Genomic DNA, 23,957 nt, shown 5'->3' on the forward strand with positions numbered 1-23,957 from the left:
CATTTTCTGGACCTAAGAGAGATAAGAATACTTCTGGTTGTAACCTGAGTGAACTCGTGGTACCCTGTAGCCAGTATCAGCATGTTATCATGTTCCAAAGCCATCTTGGTCTGATATCTGGCTTTGAAAAGAAATGTAAATCTTTGCTCAAAAAGTTTCAAATGAGGAAGTGATAATGATAAATAGCGAAACTTCACTGAGTCATTTTTACCTCTCCATATTGCCAGAGTTTTCTGTGGCAACTGCTCAAAAATCTCCCTTTATGTCCTACTCTTCTTCATCCATTCTGTTCTTCCAGGAGTAGCCCCCTAATCTTTCTAAATCTAATACAATTTAGCCTTCCTGATTCTCCAATTGTTCATGCAAACTTTATCCCAGTAAGGTAAGCAAAAGTCCTGATAGCTGAGTGAGTGTATACAGAAATGTTTTTATAAGGTGAGAGAGGGTCAGTGGATAAAGAAAAGCTATGAATGCTGAGACGTCAATAGTTCTGCCCCTGACACCTTGATAAACATAATCTAATTCTGCCTTATTTTTTTTTTTTTCTGGTTTAGGAAAGACTGGTGAAACTAAGCTACCACGTGTACGGTTCATTCCAGATAAAACCGCTTCATTTGAAAGAGATAAAACTAGTTTTCCTGATGTTCCAAGAGATCAGTCACAACCCCCTGTTAATATTCAAAATCTCTTTCTTGATCATCGTGTACAAAAAAGAGTGACTACTATTTCAACAACCACAAAATCTTCTAAGCATGTCTATTGGCACATTCCAGAGACTGCTACTGGTTCCATATTTTTTCCCAAGTGTCGTTTAGCTTCAAGTCGAGTTTTTGGGAAAGAAACAAGCAAGATGGAAAGTTCCAGAAAATCAGAAGAGCCATTAAAAATAACAAATATTTATGCTAACATTTTAAAAGAGATTCTGATTCTCTCCTCAGAGTTCTCCAAACTACCAAGTGCCCCTTCTTCAGTGCCCACTCCCAAACTCAAGGAAGTTCATTCTGACCAGTTTTTACAAATGAGCAGTACCTATACTTTTAAGCAGCCCCTGTTACGTTTAAGTGCAACAGTGCCAATCCCTGTACCGAGGACTATACCTGTTAAAGCTGAAAGTCAGCAGTCTGACCGTTTACAATGTCGTACAGTGACACTAAATATTAAAGATTTTCCAGGTTCCATTTTCATACCGACGCCGGTTTTACCAAGGAAACCTCTAAGACAGTCTGTGATAGGTAAATCCAGTCTGAACATGGTCTGTAATAATGGGGTCAAGTAGAGCAAAAGGGAGAGAAGGCATCCAAGCATATGGTGGTTCCCCCTTGGGTCTGCAGAATGGGATGGTGGGATCCCCTTTCACCTGTACATTTAATATATGGGGCAGAATGCAGTAGCAGAAATCCTGACCTTGCAGGTCTGCCAAGGGCAAACTGGGAACTCCACCCAGATGGTGGTGATGGGAACCAGATAAAGCAGTTCAAAGGATCAGAAAAGCTCACATAAAGGAGGAGTGTGAATGAACAGTCGTCCGTAAGGTGGTCTAGATGAACTCTAGAAGCAGAATGCCAGTGCTCATGGATGCCTTCATGGGCACTTTTCCATGGATAACCTCAATTCATTAAAAGATGAACAATTATAATGAAGTCATAATACCCTCAACATGAATTTTCACACGAATTTAAACATTATCCTATTTTAAATTTTTTTCCTAGAAAGTCGTGTAACAGAATATGAACATGTAGAAAGTGTCCCAAAGCAAAGCATGCTGAACGTATGTGAAGGTAAATGCTAGGTTTATATCATTCTTTTAAAAATTGTATATATGATTATCTCTCCATAAAAGTATTTGTGATTTTGTGTGTTTGTGTATATGTGTGTGATTCACACATATGTCCCACCTCATTTTCCATTCCTTAAGCTATTTACTCAGCAACTATTTTTAGAGTGTTGACTATAAACGCAACTTTGTACTGATGTTGGGAACATAAAAGATGGAGTATTCTTAATCTGGATGGAGAAGATAGACATGCAATCATGACAGTTAACTGCTTGCCATGTGCCAGCACTGTTTTAAGTGCTTTGACCTTAGTTACCTAGCAGAAACAAATGAAAAATCATCTTTAAAGAAAGATTACATCATCCTACATCTCACACTATTTCTATAAACAATTTCACAAATACAGTGTGTAGTAAACAATTCACAATTATCAGGTACACAAAGAAAAACAAAATGAATGAAAACTAGCAGAAACAGTAAGCAGTAGAAACATACCCACAGGAGTTCCAGCTATTAGAATGATCAGATTCAGATTTTTAAATAACCTAATGACTTTTGGTTCTAGCCAAGATTGAGTAGCTTGTATTGGACAATCCCTCCCACCAAAATCAGTTATTAAAGCTGCCCACAAATATATAAAATAACCATTGAGGTTACTGGAGAGTAACCCTTGCAAGCATGACTTGAGTGGTTACCATCTTTGAAATAAGCTGAATTAGCTGTACATTTACCTTGGCTTTTGCTTGAGGGGATTTGTGGTGTTGGAGAACAGGGCACAGGTAGAAAGAAGGTGATAGTTTTACTGGATTGAGGAGATAGCAGTCAGCCTTCAGAGTTGACAGGATAGCTGGGATAGAGGGGTAATATATCAGAGAGGAGAGAACTGAATTCAAATATTTGCATACAAACTCCCTTAAGAGTGTTGGCTGATTTCTAAGCTGGGCATGTACAGGACAATACGCTAAGAAACACAGCTGAGATGCTAAGGAAGTGAGCCTAGATTTTGACAGTTGCACAGAAGACAATTATTGGAGTTCAAGCTCTGCTGAAATGAAGGGGCCTTGGTAAACACACTGGGCTGTCAGTTGCAGACCCAGAAGACCTATGCCTTGGGAATAAGAATGATGCTCTAGGAGAAAGGACAAAACTAAAATAGGTTATCCCCTACAAAACTCAAAACCAATCCTTGATAAATCAAAGTGGTACTTCCTGCCTAGTCAAAGAAAACCTAACACTTATTAGAGACAGATAATATTATCCAGACCCTTTAAAATTTTCATTCACAATGTCCAGCATTAAACTTAAAAATCACAAGGCATCCTAAAAACAGGATAAAAGGTCTGGAAACCAGTAGAAAGAGGCAAAAGAAAGAGAACCATAGGATCAGATATTGGGGTTTTCAAACAAGGAGTTTAAAATAACTATGATTAATATGTTGAAGAAAATAAAAAGTTGAAGAATTTTATCAGAGAACTGGAATTTCTGCTTTTAAAAATTAGAGTCATATAAAATTTTAGAACAGAAAAAGTAATATAACAAATTAATGATTCACAGATGTGTTTAGTAGGAGATTATACACAGAAGAACACTCCAGCCATAAAACTTTCTCTTTTTTCCCCAGTTGTATTGAGATACAAGTCACATGCAACTCTGTATAAAGTTAAGGTATACAATATAATGATTTGATACATGAATATACAGTATGGTGAAATGATTACCACAATAAATTCAGTTAATACCCATCACCTGACAACTTTTTCTTGCGACAAGAAATTTTAGGCTTCACTCTCTCAGAAACTTTCAAATATACACTGCAGTATCATTAACTACAGCAGCCATAAGACTTTCTGAGCACACTACCCTTCCAGCAGTTCCCTATCCCTGTCTGTGACATAAATTAACCACTGGGTCTCCTCCACATCATAGGCCTAAACAAGTCATGTTACCATTTCTGACTTAGGGAGTTTATTCCACTCTGGTGTTTCCCTCTTTGAAAAGTTCCCAGGGAAGTTTAAGCATCCTGAGATCCTTCAGAGATCTTTCAGGGAATTCCTAACCACCTCTGCACCTCCATCTCCCTCCTTTTCACCCAAAAATCAACTGCTTGAGCTTAGCCCATAAGTGTGGGTGGGCAGGAAGCAGGCCACAGACTTAATTCTTAACTCATTCTCCATTCCTCTTGCTCCATTCCCTCCCACAGGACAAGGAATCTCCATATCACATCATACATCTTTCTTCATTCTGTGGTTAACTTTCACATCGATTGACCTGAAATGGGCACAAAGGCCTATTTTAGAAATTAACAACTGAACATTGTTTTCTTTGGTCTAGGATGCCTCGTTTCTTCTCATTGAAGCAATGGTATAAGAATTATTGAGATGATAAAATATGTTGCAGCAAGTAATATAGCAAGAATGGCTGGGAGTGTAAAATATATTTCAAAATATTTTCCTGCCACACCTGGGTGTGTGCTTGAACATGCCATTTTTGACAAAAGGGGAAACCCACGAGGGTTGTGATAAAGTAAATGTAGGTTGTCGCTGTTTGGCTACTCCTGAGTTGTCTGCTTTTCCCACCCCCCCTTTCTTGTGTGAGGTCTTTAAACTGAGAGAAGAGCTTAGTTACACAGGGTATTTGAATCATGCATCAATGCGTTATTAAAGCAAAAAGCAAGATTTCTCCTTGGGATATGATCTCTATCTGAGATATGCTTATATGATGTCCTTTATTCATTTTGTGAAGAAAGAAGTTGTTTATGTAATTCATCATAAAATAAGATGTTTTTACATATAGCACAAGACTCAGACTGATGGAATCTAAATTATTGAGGTAGAAATCTATGAGCTTATGGTTCCTTTTGGGAAGAAAAGTTTGCTATCTAATATTAGTCTGCTATCTAATATTAAAATGTTTGGCCAACAGAACCAACTGAGGTTGGGTGGATGGAGGTTATAGGGAATCTCCAACGTGAGGTTGGGTGGGTGAAAGTCATGGGGAATCTCTTCCAAAGGAGGCATCCAGGTAACCTATTTGTGATGACTTACTGTTATCATAACATGAATACCTTTTAACTTTCATTCTAAGTGATGACACATTTACATTTCCTGTCTTGTTTTATTTAGGTAGCATTAAATCTAGAAAAATCGAAACCTCAGTGGCACATATCGTACATGGTGACGGTTTTAAGGCTGTTGTGGCAACACGCTATGGAACAGTAACAGCCGTGACCAAGCTGGCCATAGTAAACTGTCAAATTCATGGAAGAAATGCACTTAATCTTAAGGTATTGCTACATCTTCTCAATGGCAATTTCCTGTTGTATCATCGGTCATTTTTGTTTTACGTTTCCTAACTTAGGTTATTCTCCATGGTATTGAAGGAACAACATAAAGTGGTGGTGGTTGAGGGAGTGATGGAGTTGTATAGTAACAAAACTTTTGTGTGCTATTGAAGTTAACTTGGTATCAATCCAAACTAGATGTTTTAAATTTAGGATGCCGATCGTAATCTTCATGGTAGCCACTCCTAAGAAACTATCTTAAAAATGTACACAAAAGGGAATGAGAAAGGAATCAACATGACAGATTACAAAAAATTAATTAAACACCAAGGAGGCAGTAATGTAGTAAACGTGGAATAACAACAACAAAAATTCCAGAAAAGGCAAAACTATGGTGACAGTAAATATATCAGTGGTTGTAAGGGATTTTGGAGGGAGGGAGGGAAGGATGAATAGGAGGAACACAGGGGATTTTTAGGGCAGTGAAATTATTCTGTATGATACTGTCATAATGGATACACATTTCATTATACATCTGTCAAGACCCATAGAATATACAACAAAAGGTCTGAACTCTAACATAATTTACGGATTTATGTTGATAATGATGTGCTAATGTTAGTCCATTGATTGTGACAAATATACTGGTGTGTGAGATGTTGATGTCGGGAGATGTACTGGATGTGTGTGGGGAAGGGGTATGTGGAAAAGAAAGATCTCAAATAAGTAACCTAACTTTGCACTTTAAGGAACTTGAACAAAAGAGCAAACTACACCCAAAATTAGCAGAAAGAAGGAAATAAAGATTAGAACAGAGATAAATGAAACAGAGGATAGAAAAGCAATAGAGAGAATCAATGAAACCAAAAGTTAGTTCTTTGAAAAGACTGACAAAGTTGACCTTTGGCTAGACTAAGAAAAAATAGAGAGAAGGTCCAAATAAATAAAATCAGAAATGAAAATGGAAACATTTCTACTGGCTTCACAGAAGCAGAAAGGATTATAAGAGAATAGTATGAACAACTGCATGCCTGCAAATTAAATATCCTAGATGAAATGAAACATTTTCTAGAAAAACATAAATTACCAAAACTGACTCAACAACAAACAGAAATTTGAGCAGACCTATAAAAAGTAAAGAGATTGAAAAAATAATCAAAACCTCCCAACAAAGAACAGTGCAGGTCCAGATAGCTTTATGGGTGAATTCTGCTAATCGTTTAAAGAAAAAGGAACATATATACTTCTCTAAATCTTCCAGAAAATAAAAGAGGAAGGAACACCACCCAATTCCACTGTTGTGCTGGTGGAGGGGGCGGGAATCCCACATCACCCAACAGTTCTTGGACACCAGCTGGGTGTCCTACAATTCAACTCAATTCTGACACTATCTACCCAGAGATAACATCAGATTCCACAGGTAAAGTGCTCAGTCCCATAAGACTGCTCTACACTTCAGACGCCAATCACAAGCCCAGGTGGTTACCTGTGATTCTGACCAACCACCTACAGACTGGAGGTTCCAAGGACCCCCTCCAACTCAGGATGCCAATCACAAGTTGTTACCTATAGTTCTGATCGACTGGCTATAAATCAGAAATTCCCACGACCCCTCCTGATTAATTCGCTAGAGTGGCTCACAGAACTCAGGAAAGCTACTTACTTACTTGATTACTGGTTTATTACAAAGGATATTAAGGGATGTGAATCAACAGTTATATGAAGAAAAACATAGGACATGGTATGAGGAAAGGGTGTGGAGACCCTACACCCTCTCCAGGTGCTACTCTCCCCAAATCTCCACGTGTTCACAGACATGGAAGCTCTCCAAATCCTGTCCTTCTGGTTTTTATGGAGGTTTCATTAATAGTATAATTGATTAAATCATTGGCCACTGCTGATTGAGCTCAGTCTTCAATCCCTTTCCCTCTTCAGAGGTGAGGGGATTGAAAGTTCCAACCTTCTAATCACATGGTTGGTTCTTCTGACACCCAGCCCCTTTCAAAAGTCACCTCACCAACATAAATCCAGTTGTGGTGGAAAGGGGTTTGTTATGAATAACAAGACACCCATTTCGCCTTTATGGTTCTGAAGCAATTTCAGGAGCTGAAGATAAGAGAATAAGTATTATGACAAAAGATGCTCCCATTGCTCTTATTGTTCAGGAAATTCCAAGGGTTTTGGGAGCTGGTAGCGAGGAACCATGGATAAAGTCCAGCTATATATGAAAAATATATTTTGGTCATTCAGATGACCAAATATATTTTTTAACAAGTAAAAATATCAACAACATATAACACATTTTATGCTATCAGTATAACCCAGATATCAAGGGAAGATAAAGACACCACAAGAAAACTACAGATCAATATCCTTTGTTAATTAATTAATAAAATTGCTAAATCCATGATAGGATTAAGAAAAAAAGAAACACTAAATACCAAATTCAAAATTTAAAAAGGGGAAATCACCACATTTCCTACAGACATTAAAATAGAAAATAATGAAATAATAAGAACAACATTTTCCCAATAAATGCAACAACTGTGATGAAATGGAAAAATTTTTTGAAAAACACAACTTGCTGAAACAGGCACAACAAGGACTAGAACATCAGAATAGTCTTGCACCTGTAAAAACCTAATTGAAATTTTAATTAAGAGCCTTCACACAGAGAAAGCTCCAGGCACAAACAGCCTCACTGGTGATTCTATCAGACAATGAAGAAGGAAATAATATCAGTTTAGGCTAACTCCTTCAGAAATCAGACGAGGAAGAACACTTGCTAACTCATTGTTTGATGCCTGTGTAACTCTCCTACTATCTCTTCAGATATTGCTCCTGTCTCATTCCTTTTGTCCTCTTCTTATCAGACTCCAGCTACATGTATCTTAGGCCTTTTCATCTTGTCCCATATATCCCTTACTCTCTTCCTGTATCCCTTTTACTCTCTGTGCTTTATTCTGAGCATTTTCTTCTTACCTAAATTCTGGTTCATTCATTCTCTTTTCAGCTTTGCGAAATCTGCTGTTAAACCTTTTATCAAGTTCTTAATTTTGGTTGGTTTCCTTTATAATCTAATTTCTTTGAACTTTAAATTCTTTATCTTATAATTTGATTTTTCAAGGTTATTAATCACAGTTAACTTTTTTTTTGTTTAACACACCTGATGTATCCAAAACATGGACCTTCCATGGGCCTATTTCTATCATTTCTCTTGATTTTTGTCCAAGTATTATCTTTTTGCATGTCTTTTTATTTTTGATTGCATGATAGACGTTGTGTAGAAATAATTTGAGGCCCTAGATAATGTTACATTCTTCCAAAATTTTTTTATTGTTGCTTCTGACAGGCAAAGAGGCTAGGGGATGTTCATCTTAATCTAATCAAAATCAGCTGGTTTAATGCTGGACTTTAATTTTTGTAGAGATTTCCTGTTAAACTTCTTTCCTAAGGCTGTAGCCTTTTAGCCACCTCATATCAAGTCTGAAGTCCCTTCTCCTTGGGAAGCCCTGAATTCCAATTTTTGTCTCCCTAGCCCTGTGAGACTGGCTGTAGTTCGCCACCACAGCTTTGGATTAGGCAAATGACTTTTGGAGAAAAATAGTGTTGAGTGCTGTGTTTAACACCCTGAGATTCCCTTCTTTCTGGAATTTTGGCTTCTTAAGACCTAGCTACTTTAGTCATTCTCCAAGTCTTTGTTGTGTTGTGTTTGTTTCCCTTTTTGGTTTTAGTTGAAGGGCTGGTTTGAAACAAGGCTGTTGCCCATTAGTATAAGTGAAAAAATCAGATTATCTGGTTTTGAAGTGAATTACTTTATTTCTTTTTAAATAAATTTATTTATTTTTGGCTGCGTTGGGTCTTCACTGCTGCACACAGGCTTTCTCTAGTTGTGGCGAGCGGGGCCTACTCTTCATTGCAGTGCATGGGCTTCCCATTATGGTGGCTTCTCTTGTTTCGGAACACGGGCTCTAGGCTCACGGGCTTCAGTAGTTGTGGTGCATGGGCTTAGTTGCTCTGCGGCATGTGGGATCTTCCCGGTCCAGGGCTTGTACCTGTGTCCCCTGCACTGGCAGGTGGATTCTTAGCCACTGTGCCACCAGGGAAGTCCCAAAGTGAATTACTTTAAATCAGAGGTTGGCAAGGTTTTTCTGTAATGGGACAGAGAAGACTTTGAAGTCTACATGGTCTCTGTCACAACTAATCAACTCTGTTGTGTAGTATAAGAACAGCCATATTGCAACACCCAAACTTAGAGTGTGGCTGTGTTCCAATAAAACTTTATTTATAGAAACAGGTGGCAGACTGTAGCTCACTGATTCCTGCTTTAAATCGAGGAAGAGTATATCTTCTAAAGAGTTAAATGGAGCTAGTCAAGAGAAACATCTACTTACACAGTCATCAATATTATTTTAAAAGAATATTTGACTCCAGAGTAGAATCCTGAGCTCTGTGGGGGTGATATAAAAGAATTAAAAGTAATAATTTCTAATCTATCTCATGGACTTATTAAGGAAACAGATTTTACATGAATAGAATTTACACAAAACAAATGTACTGATTAATTTAATACAGACTCAGTGCATCAATGCTTAAATGTTGCTAGAGCAATTCAAGAGATTGAGAAAGCCTCCACTTTCTTGGTGTTGTTTAATTCTTCACATCCTTATCATGGTAACTGCAGCAAACAGGTTTTATGATGGGATGGTAAAAGAGAGATCCAGCATACCTATGCTGGGCAGACCTCATAGTATATCCACAGTGAAGGTTCCTGGGATTCCATGAGGCAATGAGAAGGTCCTGGATAGTCACTCATTCAGCCAATATTTATTAATAACCCACTATGTACCCAGTGGTAAACTATGTGTCTCATTATGTATCAGTGTGCAAAACAGAAAAAAAAATACCTATTTCATGGAGCTTATACTTTAGTGGGATGAGATCATACATACATACATACATACATACATTTATATATAGTCTGTCCTCTGGTGATAAGAGTTATGAAGAAAAATAAAGCAAGTGGAGGGGACAGAGAGCCATCAATGGGGCACTGGTTTGAGAGGTTGCTATTTGTGATAGGATGTGATGACTTATGAGCAGACAGCTGCCTATGAGCAACCTGTGAATGAAGTGAGAAGATACTTCATGAGAATAGATGGGGGAAGAGCTTTCCAGGCAGAAGAAAATGTAAAGGCACTAGTTATCTGAGCACACTTAGTGGAATGATTACAGACTCTGACAGACAATTTCCTGCTACATAATTTAGTGTACTACTAGTTATGTCGAGAAGAGATGAATGTTTGGTGACAGGAAGAAAGAACACGTACTCTTCTATAGGTGTATATGTCTACCAACATCTAGACATTTACAAATATTGATACTTTAATAAGAGGTCAGTCTTGAAACCAGTACTGTCAATTCGAAGATTCTTTAGCCATGAACCTCATCTCTCTCATACAGTGCATGCCATAACCCAATGCATTGGTAGCAATGCCTCCCTTCACTATAAGCTGAGGTTTGATCCTTCAGCATTAGAGTTCCTTGGTTCATTCAGTTGAACACTACTGATTCTATGATACTTAAGAAACAAACGTACCAACTTTACTGGAATATTAAAGATACTGGGGGCACTAAGCATGTCTTGGTCAATTTGGGCTGCTACGACAAAATGCCATAGAGTGGCTTAAACAAGGGACATTTACTTCTCACAGTTCTGGTGGCTGGGAAGTCTGACACTGAGGTGTCAGCCAATTTGGTTCCTGGTGAGCGCTCTCTTTTTCACAGCTGACTTTTTGCTGTATCCTCACATGCAGAGAGAAAGAGATCTCTGGTCCACTGTTCTTCTTATAAGGACACCGATTCCATCGTGAGGGCTCCATCCTTAAGACCTCATCTAACCCAAATTACTTCCCAAAGACTTCACTTCTAAATGCCATCATGTTGGGGATTAGAGATTCAACAAATGAATTTTGGGGGAACACGAACATTTAGTCCATAACAAAGGCATATGTTTTCCTCAATCAGAAATTGGCATATTTAAGCAAGAAACTTTAAGAAGATGTTAGATTAATAGAAAGATAACAGAGAACTAGAAGTATAAACATGAAAAAAAGAGGGGGTAAAGAGAATTAAATATAAAATATATTTAATGACTTATTTCAGCATGTAGTGGACAGTTAATAAATGTTTGCTTGTTATTAACTGAAATAATGCCTTTCACACATGTAACACTATATTTATTACATATGTAAATACTTAGTTTTTCTATTTTGTTTCTTTACATATTTAAGAAATTATTACCATGAAAGACTAAAATAAATGAATGGAAGATTATTATAGACTTGTTATTAGGTCACACATTTAGATTATGTGCTCATTTTTTTAAACACTTGTATAAAATATTTTGTGCATGGTAAATAATTAATTCTTATCTTTTGTCACTTTCTTTTAGGGCTTTTTTCTCCTGAATTGTCCAGACCTAACACCTTTGGCTTTCCAATTGATATATCTTAATTTATCATATAATAACATCTGTTACTTTCCCACAGAAGTGAGTCCATTTTTATTATTGTATATATTGTCATAATTTCTTATTATTAATAATAATTTAAAAATAGACACTTATGATACCCTGAAGTTACTATAAATAAATATATTTTGGATTGTATCCTAAAAGGCTTATTTTTAGAAGTACCAAAAGTATAGTACATTTTTCTTAGCAAGTCCCATGACACAATCCTCAAAGACTGTGTTATGGTCAGGCTCTCAAATATGTTCTCATAATTGTACAACGTGTATAAAATTATTTATTTTTCTGATTCTGAATAAAACCTAAGATATACTTTATCCATGTTAATTGGAAGCTTTAAAGGCAATGTTTAGTGACAAGGTAATATGATGTTGTAACAAGTTTTAATTACAATAGGCTGAAATAGGATATTCTGCTTAATAAAACATACCAAGGATAATCAGATATGGGATGAGATGATTCAATGTCATTATATAAACAAGTCATTATAAGTAATTAGGACAGATTATGTTTTCAGTGTCTTTAGTCATTGTTTCATTGGTCATGGGGTGTTTTGTTGCTTTGTGAATTGATTTCCAGAGTATTAACTTTTAGTGAATTGATTTCTAGCAAATTGACTTGCTTTCTATTTCAAACATGTAGTATTGGAAACATATATTTTCCATAATTTCTATGATATTGTGTTTTTATTTTCACTAGAAGAGTTATTTGTTCTTTTCTAGTATATCACACTAGTTTTATTAATTTGACTAAGACAAGTTGACAAGAATTCCCAAGGAATATAGGGATCTTAGTTCTTCACATTAATTTTAACCTTTCTTCTAAACAGTCATATATGAGACTTGTGCATCTGCCAAAGAATACTCTAACCACTCAAGCAGAATGTATAACCATATGGGAGATTTTCAGGTGTAAAATATAAAACGCTCATTTTTAAAGTGATAGAAATAAGTAGAACTTGCCATTAAAATGCAGATCAGTGTTGTACAGCTATAGACAAAATGTTCCAATGAAAATGGCAATATCCAGGCTTGGAAGGGCCGTACTAGGGGTAGGCAAATGATGCCAAGCTATTAGCATAGTGTAAGTGAAATGAATAGAAGACTAGAGGCTGGCATACATGTGGTGATTGGACAAGTTTCATGGAAAATTCAAGATGGTAGGCTCTGGCAGAGACAGAGCCTACTGAAATAGTTTAGGATAGGAAAAGGTAGAAGCAGAAATGGTAAATATAACAAACCATATAAATATAGACTTGGTCTCCTTTCTTCTCTTAGCTTCTTTAAAAGACACAAAATCACATACAATAGTAATTAATTATAATAATGTATTGTTACGTTTGTAACATATATAGATATAATATGTATAACAATTATAGTACAAAAAAGGAAGAGGGAATAGAGCTATCTAGGAACAACATCTCCATATCTCACTGGAATTAAGTTAGTGTAAATCTGAAGTAGATTCTGGTAAGTCAAGGTGTATATTACAACCCCTAAAGCAATCACTAAGAAAATAACTGAAGAGAATACAGTGGGGAAAAAAATCATTAAAGTAATTAAAATGTTATACTAGAAAATATCCAGTTGATGCAAAAGAAGCCAGTAAAGGAGGAACAAAAATGACATGACATTTAGAAAACTATAAGTGACATTGTGATATAAATCCAACCATGTCAATAACATTAAATGTTAATACATGAAACAATCCAATAAAAAAATACAGTTTGTCAGCCCCAGTGGTGGTCTGTCTAAAGGAGATACACTTAAGAGTGAAAGATCCAAAGAGGTTAAAAGTAAAAGTATAGGAAAAGATATATCATGCAAATAGCAATCATAAGAAAGCTGGAGTGACTATACTAATATCAGACAAAATAAATTTTAAAACAAAAAATGTCACTAGAGATAAAGAGGGACATTTTGTCAATCTTTCAGGATGCTGTAACAACTATAAACATTTAGGTACTTAACAACAGAGCCCCAGAATACATGAAGCAAAAACTGAAAGAACTGAGGGAAGAAATAGAGAATTCAAAAATAATAGTTGGACACTTCAATACCCCACTTTCAATAACACACAGATCAACTAGACAGAAGATGAAAGTGAAATGGAAGACATGAACAACATTACAAACCAATAAGACCTAACAGACATTTATGGGACACTCCAACCAAAAGTAGCAGAATACATAACACTCAAATTCACATGGAACATTTTCCAGAAGAGACCATAGGTTAGTCTACAAAAAATTTTAAAAAAAATTGAAAGTCACAGAAAGTATATTTTGGGGCCACAATGAAATGTAATTAGAAATCAGTAGTTGAAAGAAATTTGGAAATAAATGGAAATTAAGCAACACACTCTTAAATAACCAATGAGTCAATGAAGAAATCAAAAGGGAAATTAAAAATTACTTTGAAATAAATAAAAATCAAAACACAACAATCCAAAATTTATGGGATGCATCTACATCAGTGCTCAGAGGGAAATTTACAGCTATCAGTTACTATATTAAAAAGGAAAAAATCGAAACCTAACATTCCATCTTAAGCCACAAGAGAAAAAGAGCTAAATAAATCTAAAGAAAGAATAAGGAAGGACATAATAAAAATTAGTGAAACAGGGAACAGAAAAACAATGTCAGCAAAATCTAATACCGTTACTTTGAAAAGATCAACAAAATTGACTAACCTGACATAAAGTGACCAAGAAAAAATGAAGATTCAAGTTACTAATATTAGGAGTGAAGGATGGGATATCATACCAACCTTACAGAAAATTTTTAAAAAGATTTTAAGAGAATACTACAAATAACTGTATACCAGCCAACTAGATAATGTAGATGAAGTGGACACATATTTAGGAAGACACAAGAATGGACTCAAGAATAAATAGAAAACCTGAATGGTTCTATAAAAAAAGAAAGAGTTTCAGTAGTAATTTTTAAACTTTCCTCAAAGGAAAGTCCAGGATCAGATAGCTCCATTGGCGAATTCTGCCAGATGTCTTAAAAAGAATTAACACCAATCCTTTACAAACTCTTATGAAAAATCGGAGAAAATGTTCTCATTCAAACTATGAAACCAGTAATACCCTGATACCAAAACTAGACAAAGATATAGAAAGAAAAGCAAACTACAGAACAATAGCTCATGAATATAGATGCAATAATCCTCAACAAAATGCTAGTAAACCAAATTCAGCAACATATAAAGAGGATTTTCCACCATAACCAAGTGAGATCTATTCCAGGAATGCAAGGGTGGTTAAACATACAAAAATCAATCAATGTGATTCCACATTAATATAGTGAAGGGTTAAAAATAACTATACAATTATATCAACAGAGACAGAAAAATCATTTTACAAAATCCAACATACTTTCATGACAAAAGCATTCAACATGTATGCATAGAAGGGGGGCATCCTCAACTTGATAAAGGGTGTCTACAAAAAACCCATAGCCAATACCATACTTAATGGTGCAAAACTGAAAATTTTCTTCCTAAGATCAGGAACAAGATGAAGATGTCTACTCGTGTCACTGTGTATTGTACTGGAGTTTCTAGCCAAGACAATTAGACAAGAAAAAGAAGTAAAAGGCATTCACGCTAAAAAGGAAGGAGTTTAAACTATCTTTTGTTGTAGCTGATACAGTCTTATATATAGAAATCCTAAGGCATTCACCAAAAACTATTAGAACTAATGAGTGAGTTAATCAAGGGTGCAGTGTACAAGATCAATATACAAAAATCAATTGTATTTCTACATACTGGCAACAAACAATTCTGACAATAAAATTAATAAAGCAAATCTAATTACACGAAAAAGAAGAAAATACTTAGAAGTTTAACAAAAGCACAAAACTTATACTGTGAAAACTACAGATCATTGTTAAAAGAAATTAAAGAAGACATAATTATATGACAAGACATCCCATGTTCATGGATCTGAAAACATTGTTAAGATGGCAATACTTGCAAATTGATCTACAGATTCATTGCACTCTCTATGAAAATTACAACTTGCCTTTTTTTCAGAAGTTGACAGGCTGATCCTAAAGTTCATATGGAATTGCAAGGGATTCCAAATAGCCAAAACAATCTTGAAAAGAAAAAACAAACTTGGAGGACTTAAACTTTCTGATGGCAAGAATAAGCATGCTCTACTCCACCAATTTTAAATCTTCATGATATAAAAAGTTTTAATTTAATGTTAAAGAGAGCTAATGTAAAAGCTTGTTAAGATTCACTAGAAAAGAAGAAATATATAAATCAAGCAAAGATTGTGGATTTAAATGGCATACTCTATTTTTAAATTTCATATGAAAAATCAGTTATTTACAAATTACTGTGATATCAGAGTGAATCGAGCTGGGTATGATATCAGACACCCCATGATTGCTACGGTTAATTCCACTTATTTTCTTGATTCTGCAGGTATCTCCTACATTCCTCATTTTTGACATGGTTGCCTCTTATGAAACCGTGAGCTTGATCAAACAGCATGATTTTCCCATTTAGAAAAGGAACATTCTTGAGTCAAGGGTATATGAGTACAGTAGCTGCACTATCTTACCATATCATACATATGAATGCTGGTTAGTTATTTTCAGGGCTTACCAAAGGTATTTATTGAGATATATGACACAGCCAATTAGTGTTACCATACTGATTTGACTGCATTAGTTCAAAGGGTTTATAAAATGTAAAAAATAAGGATTCGCACACTTTAGTATTCTACTCATGCTATTTCTCTTTTCCATTTTTCAGATATTCTGTCTTAAAAATTTACAAATACTGAATCTGAGAAATAATCCTATCAAAGAAATCCCTTCTACAATTCAACAACTTAAGTTCCTTAGAACTTTCAACATCGCCTTTAATTTGATTACTACGCTTCCACCTGGGTAAGGTTGATAGTCTGAGATTCTAAACACAGAAAATAAAGAGCATGTAATTTAGAAAAGGATCAATTTCCCTTCTGAAAGCAGCTAGCTACTTTTTAGCCATTTGATAATTTTTATTCAGTTCCAGTTAGCTGATTTGCTTCTAATTACTGTGTTAAAAAAAAAAAAAAAACCTACCAGCTACATAGATGGCAATTAATCTGGGGCTAGTAAATACATATCTAGACATCCATTATCTGAGTATGGATTAAGTCATATAAAGAAGCTCAGGTGAGAAACTTACACCTATCCCTTGGTAGCCTTTTTGGATATCGAAAGAACTCTGAACTTGGAATTAAGAATTCTAGCCTTGGGACTTGCCTGGTGGCGCAGTGGTTAAGAATCCGCCTGCCAATGCAGGGGACATGGGTTTGGGCCCTGTTCTGGGAAGATCCCACATGCAGTGGAGCAACTAAGCCTGTGCACCACAACTACTGAGCCTGTGCTCTAGAGCCCGCGAGCCACAACTACTGAAGCACATGTGCCTAGAGCCCATGCTCGACAACAAGACAAGCCACTGCAACGAGAAGCCCACACACCACAACAAAGAGTAGCCCCTGCTTAACACAACTAGTGAAAGCCTGCACGCAGCAGTGAAGACCCAATGCAGCCAAAAATAAATAAATAAATAATAAATAAATTTATTAAAAAAAAAAAAGATCGAGAATAAAAAAAGAATTCTAGACTTTTAACTTCAAAGTTGAGAATTATCTATTTGATCTGGAGAAAGACACAAGTCCATTCTAGGCCTCAATCTCCTAATCTATGAACTAAGAAATTACCTGTATGATGTCTAAGATCCTTTAAACTCTAATAGGAATGTTGATATCCAGGTATAAAAGAGATGGATTTTTTCCCCACATATGGACTGGTAATTATTTAAGTCTTAATGAAAGTTTTGAACCAAAACCTTAACCAAATGCCAAAACAAGATATCTCTTCCAGTTAGATTTTAACAAATTGAATGTAGGTTAAGGGCAAAAAGTTAAGAGCACAGGGACTCTTAAATAGTTGAATAACATTTTGCAAAAGAAGGTTCTTATAGTAATTAAGAAAGTGCATCAAAATTCATTTATAAAACTGTTCATCCAGCATTGTTTGTAATTAACAATCCAAGATCTACATTAAAACACTGTAAAACTATTCATTTTGAAAAATTAAAAAGTATATAAAAATTATATCATTTCTGTGTAAAAACGCTTATATACACATCACACATTACACATAAAGTGTATTTAAAAAGAAAGAATAAATACTAAGTAAAGATATTGCATTATGAGTTTTATTTTTGTTTGACTCATCTATCTTTCCACAGTAACATAAACTGTACTGCCTTGATTCCCTGCCTTGATACTAGAATCAGCCATTTCTCTTAGGAAACCCTATTTCCTTTTTATTGGAGGATGGTATTTAAAAAACAAGACCTGGGTGCTGGATATTCCCACTGCTATTGGGATGATATTGCTTCTAGACACTCTCAGTGGACAGAGATAGATAACTTATGTATGTATACTAATCTGTGTACACACATTTGTTTCTGTGTATACACACACACACGTACATCTATGTACACACACCTCACTCCCTGAAGTTATGAAGCCATAACTGTAACAAAAGTTTTTTAAAAAATGCTCTTATCTTTTTCTCAGTGGATACCAGGAGGAAAATGACATAGAAAATTACTACTTTTAACTAATAGAATCAAAGTTTTGCCTTGTTTTGGTTCAGTTTAATTAGCCAGCATGTTCTCTGGGAAAGAGAAGCTGTTTGGAATAAAGAATTTAAGAACATACTTGTGAACCCTGAAGTAAGAGCTGATTCTAAAAATGCACAAATTTATTTTCCCATATTGGTATTGATTAAAGATAGGGATTGAATTACTTTGTATCCATATACCTGAAGAATAGGGAGTACTAATTTGATTTCATACTGACTTGGATAAACTACTTAACTTCTTATAGCCTCCTTTTTGTTTTTTTACAGTTCTTTTTTTAAAAAATATCTTCATTGGAGTATAATTGCTTTACAATGTTGTGTTAGTTTCTGTTGTACAACAAAGTGAATCAGCTATAAGTATACATATATCCCCACAGCCCTTCCCTCTTGAGCCTCCCTCCCATCCTCCCTATCCCACTCCTCTAGGTCATCACAAAGCATGGAGCTGATCTCCCTGTGCTATGCAGCAGCTTCCCACTAGCCATCCATTCTACATTTGGTAGTGTATATATGTCAATGCTACTCTCTCACTTTGTCCCAGCTTCCCCTTCCCCCCACCACCCCCCCATTTTCTAAGACTGTGTCTTTACCCCTGCCCTGCCACTAGGTTCATCAGTACCATTTTTTTTAGATTCCATACACCTGTGTTAGCATACGGTATTTGTTTTTCTCTTTCTGACTTACTTCACTCTGTATGACAGACTCTAGGTCCATCCACCTCACTACAAATAACTCAATTTCGTTCCTTTTTATGGCTGCGTAATATTCCATTAATATGTGTGCCACATCTTCTTTATCCATTCATCTGTCGATGGACACTTAGGTTGCTTCCATGTCCTGGTTACTGTAAATAGAGCTGCAATGAACATTGTGGTACATGTCTCTTTTTGAATTATGGTTTTCTCAGGGTATATGCCCAGTAGTGGGATTGCTGGGTCATATGGTAGTTCTATTTTTAGTTTTTTAAGGAACCTCCATACTGTTCTCCATAGTGGCTGTATCAATTTACATTCCCACCAACAGTGCAAGAGGGTTCCCTTTTCTCCACATCCTCTCCAGCATTTATTGTTTGTAGATTTTTTTGATGATGGCCATTCTGACTGGTGTGAGGTGATACTTCATTGTGGTTTTGATTTGCATTTCTCTAATAATTAGTGATGTTGAGCATCTTTTCATGTGTTTGTTGGTAATCTGTATGTCTTTGGAGAAATGTCTATTTAGGTCTTCCACCCGTTTTTGGATTGGGTTGTTTGTTTTTTTGATATTGAGCTGCATGTGCTATTTGTATATTTTGGAGATTAATCCTTTGTCAGTTGCTTCATTTGCAAATATTTTCTCCCATTCTGAGGGTGTATTTTCATCTTGTTTATGGTTTCCTTTGCTGTGCAAAAGCTTTTAAGTTTCATTAGGTCCCATTTGTTTATTTTAAATTTTATTTCCATTACTCTAGGAGGTGGGTCAAAAAAGATCTTGCTGTGGGCTTCCCTGGTGGCGCAGTAGTTGAGGGTCTGCCTGCTGATGCAGGGGACACGGGTTCGTGCCCCGGACCGGGAGGATCCCACGTGCCGTGGAGCGGCTGGGCCCGTGAGCCATGGCTGCTGGGCCTGCATGTCCGGAGCCTGTGCTCCACAGCGGGAGAGGCCACAGCGGTGAGAGGCCCGCGTACCGCAAAAAAAAAAAAAAAAAAAATCTTGCTGTGATTTATGTCAGAGTGTTCTGCCTATGTTTTCCTCTAAGAGTTTTAGAGTGTCTGGCCTTATATTTAGGTCTTTAATCCATTTTGAGTTTATTTTTGTGTATGGTGTTAAGAAGTGTTCTAATTTCATTCTTTTACATGTAGCTGTCCAGTTTTCCCAACTCCTGTTATTGAAGAGGCTATCTTTCCCCCATTGTATATTCTTGCCTCCTTTGTCAAAGATAAGGTGACCGTATGTGTGTGGGTTTATCTCTGGGCTTTCTATCCTGTTCCATTGATCTATATTTCTGTTTTTGTGCCAGTACCATACTGTCTTGATTACTGTAGCTTTGTAGTATAGTCTGAAGTCAGGGAGCCTGATTCCTCCAGCTGTTTTTCTTTCTCAAGTTTGCTTTGGCTAGTTGTGGTCTCTTGTGTTTCCATACAAACTGTAAAATTTTTTGTTCTAGTTCTGTGAAAAATTCCATTGGCAATTTGACAGGGATTGCACTGAATCTGTAAATTGCTTTGGGTAGTAGTCATTTTCACAGTGTTGATTCTTCCAGTCCAAGGACATGGTATATCTTTCCATCTGTTTGTATCATCTTTGATTTCTTTCATCAGTGTCTTATAGTTTTCTGCATACAGGTCTTTTCCCTCCTTAGGTAGGTTTATTCCTAGGTATTTTATTCTTTTTGAACACTCTCATTTACCACTGCAAGGAATCAAGGTAGCTTCCATTTTTTAAATCTGTAAATAATATTAACAATATTGCTGTGGTCCAATGAAAGACCATTCTAAACTGCCACAAACACATAGTAGGCTCTCAATAAATAATATTTATGTTGCTGTGGTGGTGATTAATGTTATGACATGCAAATATTAATGCTAGCACAATCTTCCAAGCCAACAGCAAGCGTCTAGTTTAAGCATCTCATTGCTCAATGATATGCTGATAAATAAAACAATGAAATAAATGTAAAACCTTCTATACACCCTGAAAATTGTGATAGATTTGTTGCTAGTGCGGTATAGAGTATCAAACGAAACTAAGGCTGTCTAAACAAATGTGCTCTCTAAAATCATATATAGATGAGATAAATTTCAACTCTAGAGCCTATGAAATTTCTTAATTAGCTTTCTCAGTGCTGTCTACAAGCCCAATTAAACATCACAATCAACAGGAATTTATCATCAACAGTGAAAGCCTAGAACCAGACTAGTTTGCTTGTACTGAAGTAATAAGGGAATACAAAATGACTCTAGAAACTGCCTAAGGCAAGAAAATGAAATAACATAATTTTGAATTAAAAAATGGAACAGATGGTACTAATATTTTCTTTACAGAGGTGGAAAAAAAGTCTGAGATGAACACTGAACTGAAAAGTTTTTTTTTTTTTTTTTTTGCTTTTCTATTCAATCTCATTACTTTCCCAGAGCAAATGATTTTATATTAACTGGGGTCACCATATCTTTTATTCAATTGTGATTTCGTAAGCACTTTTGATGTGCTAGGCACTGGCCAAAGCACTGGATATACAGAAACGTAAAATAGAATCCTTGGCCTCCAGAATGTCATAGTTTAGGAGACATTTATTACACAGTGTGATAAATTCTATGATAGTGGTAAGCACAGAAGTACAGAAGAGGCAGCTCACCTATTCTGAAAGATGCAGGAAGAGTTCCTTGGAAGAGGTAACATCTAAGCCAAGACTTAAAAAATGAAAGACACTGATCAAATTTGGGGGAACTGGAGATATGTGAGAACTGGGCTAATTCAGGGAAATTCAGCAAATAAATTCTGGGCCTGAGGTGAATGTCGGGTAGTGTGAGAGGTGAGTTGAAAGAGTAGTCTGGGGACAGATCATGAGGACCATTATAATCCACACTAAAGTAGTACGAAGTTAATGAAATATTGTGCTCATGATGCCTTAGTTAATAATCATGCAAGTAATTTTTCATCCTTTAAGGAAAACAGGAAGGTATTTGAGAAGAGCATTCACAAAGAGGGGAATATTTACTAGGGATTTTGGTAAATGTCATACTTCAATTCCAGTCTCCAAGAAGCAACTCCCACTCCCACCCCCCAGGAGACAGGACTCTCTGCGTTAGCCTTTGTGTTCTTTGGTTCTTACTTTTAAGTACTTTGCTTAATAGAAAGAAAGACCAAAGATATTTCACCAGGAAAATCTTAATGCAACTGCACTGGGTTGAATGGTGCCCTTCAAAAATTCATGTCCATGCAGAACCTTAGAATGTGATCTTATTTGGAAATAGGATCTTTGCAGATGTAACTAGTTAACATGAGGTCATACTGGATTAGGGTGGGATTAGGGTGGGTTCTAAATCCAATAAATGGTGTCCTTATAAGAAGGCCATGTGAAGACAAAGGTGGAGATTGGAGTTATGCTGCCACAAACCAAGGAACACCAAGGATGGCTGGCAACCACCAGAAGCTAGGAGAGGGGCAAGGGACAGTTTCTCCCTCAGAGCCTCCAGAGGAACCAACTCTGCCGACCCCTTTATTTCAGACTTCTGGCCTCCTGTATTGTGAGAAAATAAATTTCTGTTGCTTTAAGCCACCCAGATTGTGATATTTGTTATGTCAGCCCTAGGGAACTAATAGAGGTGGTTTTTTCTAGATGGGGATTTACCAACTCTAAACATTTCAAACCAGTCTTAAGGGATAGATGAATCATTTTTAGGAAATTTCATTGTAATTATACCATCTATAATTTAAAAAGAAGTCTATAAGTTGAAAAATCTTAGAAAAATACAGTTTCCCTATGCTTCTATTTACTGAAGAATTAAATTCTTTATTAATGCCCAGTAACTGTAAACATATAATCATTTTCTCTTTCTATTTAAGGTTATTTTGCTTGTTTAATCTTGAGGAACTTGATATTTCCTACAATAGTATTGCTTTTATTCCAAATGAAATCCAGAAACTCAGGTATTTTGGAAGTAGTAAGTACCCATAAGACATATGTCCCTTAAGGATATATTAGGTGATGACTGTGATGGATAAAATTGAGTCCTTTCATTTATTCAACAGCCATAAAACATAATATGTGAAGCATAAGGTTTACCAAAATGTAAATTGAATGACTGGTGTTTAGTATTTTTAAGACATAACATTTTCAGTAATTATTTAAAAGCTAGTATTGATGACCACCTTAACAGAATGACAAGCTGCTTTTGTCCATTCATCCATGTGTGCACGTGGAATTCTTATCAGTTGATTTCTTTGTAAGGAAATACATATACACAAAATGCTAGTAATACACAGTGCTTTAATACTAAGATCTGATTCTTTCTTGTGCTAATTTCTAAAAAGTCTCTGAAGTTGATCTCTGACCTTCTAGGTCAGTACCATACTATTTTGATTATGACTTTAGAATAATTTTAATAAGTAGTATGGAGATTGTTTTTCAATAATAGTCTCAACTAGTCTCTTTAGATTATGATCTTTAAAATCATTTAATATCATTCTAAGCCCCTCCTCCCCCCAAAAACATACAATTGTGTTGCTACTATGAATGTAATATTTTCTGTAATTTCCATTTCTAGTTGACTATCGCCAGTGAGAATAGAGAAATAAAGAATACAACAGAATAGAGAAAAGCTATTTACTTCTTTACATTTTAAAATCAAACTATGTAAAAAATTATCTTAGTTCTGATTGAGTTTTACTAGATTTTATTTGGTTTCTAGGAGCATTATCTTATCTTCAGTAAAATGAGTTCATTTTGTTTCTGCTTTCTAATATTTATACCAATTATTTAATTTCCTGTGTAACAATCTTTGTACTTTAATAGAATGCAGCCTGTTCATATTTGTTATAATTTTTTACCTTCTGTTTTACTTTGTATTTACTATTTATTCACTTTCTCCTTTTCATATTTCTTTTTTTTGGGGGGGGGAGATTTTTTTCAGGATTCTATCTGTTCTCTTTTTTTCTCCCTTGTTAATTTTGGAACTCCACTGAACTTTCTGAGTCTATTGCAGACTATCTTTCCTTCCCCAAAATTC

The 23,957-nt window shown here is 35.7% G+C and overlaps 1 protein-coding gene across 1 annotated transcript in view; it reads left to right on the forward strand.

The window, feature by feature from the left end:
- Nucleotides 1–23,957, forward strand: part of LRRC63 (leucine rich repeat containing 63) — a 63,264-nt gene that overhangs the window by 6,050 nt on the left and 33,257 nt on the right. Inside the window, exons 2-7 of the mRNA XM_029209953.1 lie at nt 555–1,232; nt 1,710–1,778; nt 4,897–5,057; nt 11,509–11,607; nt 16,359–16,495; nt 22,795–22,878. Of these exons, the coding sequence (XP_029065786.1) occupies nt 555–1,232; nt 1,710–1,778; nt 4,897–5,057; nt 11,509–11,607; nt 16,359–16,495; nt 22,795–22,878 (1,228 nt within the window). The remainder of the gene's footprint in view (nt 1–554; nt 1,233–1,709; nt 1,779–4,896; nt 5,058–11,508; nt 11,608–16,358; nt 16,496–22,794; nt 22,879–23,957) is intronic.

Source organism: Monodon monoceros, unplaced genomic scaffold (genome assembly GCF_005190385.1).
Source record: "Monodon monoceros isolate NGI ecotype Baffin Bay Population unplaced genomic scaffold, NGI_Narwhal_1 Super_Scaffold_8, whole genome shotgun sequence".
In the NCBI taxonomy this organism is placed as follows: Eukaryota; Metazoa; Chordata; class Mammalia; order Artiodactyla; family Monodontidae; genus Monodon; species Monodon monoceros.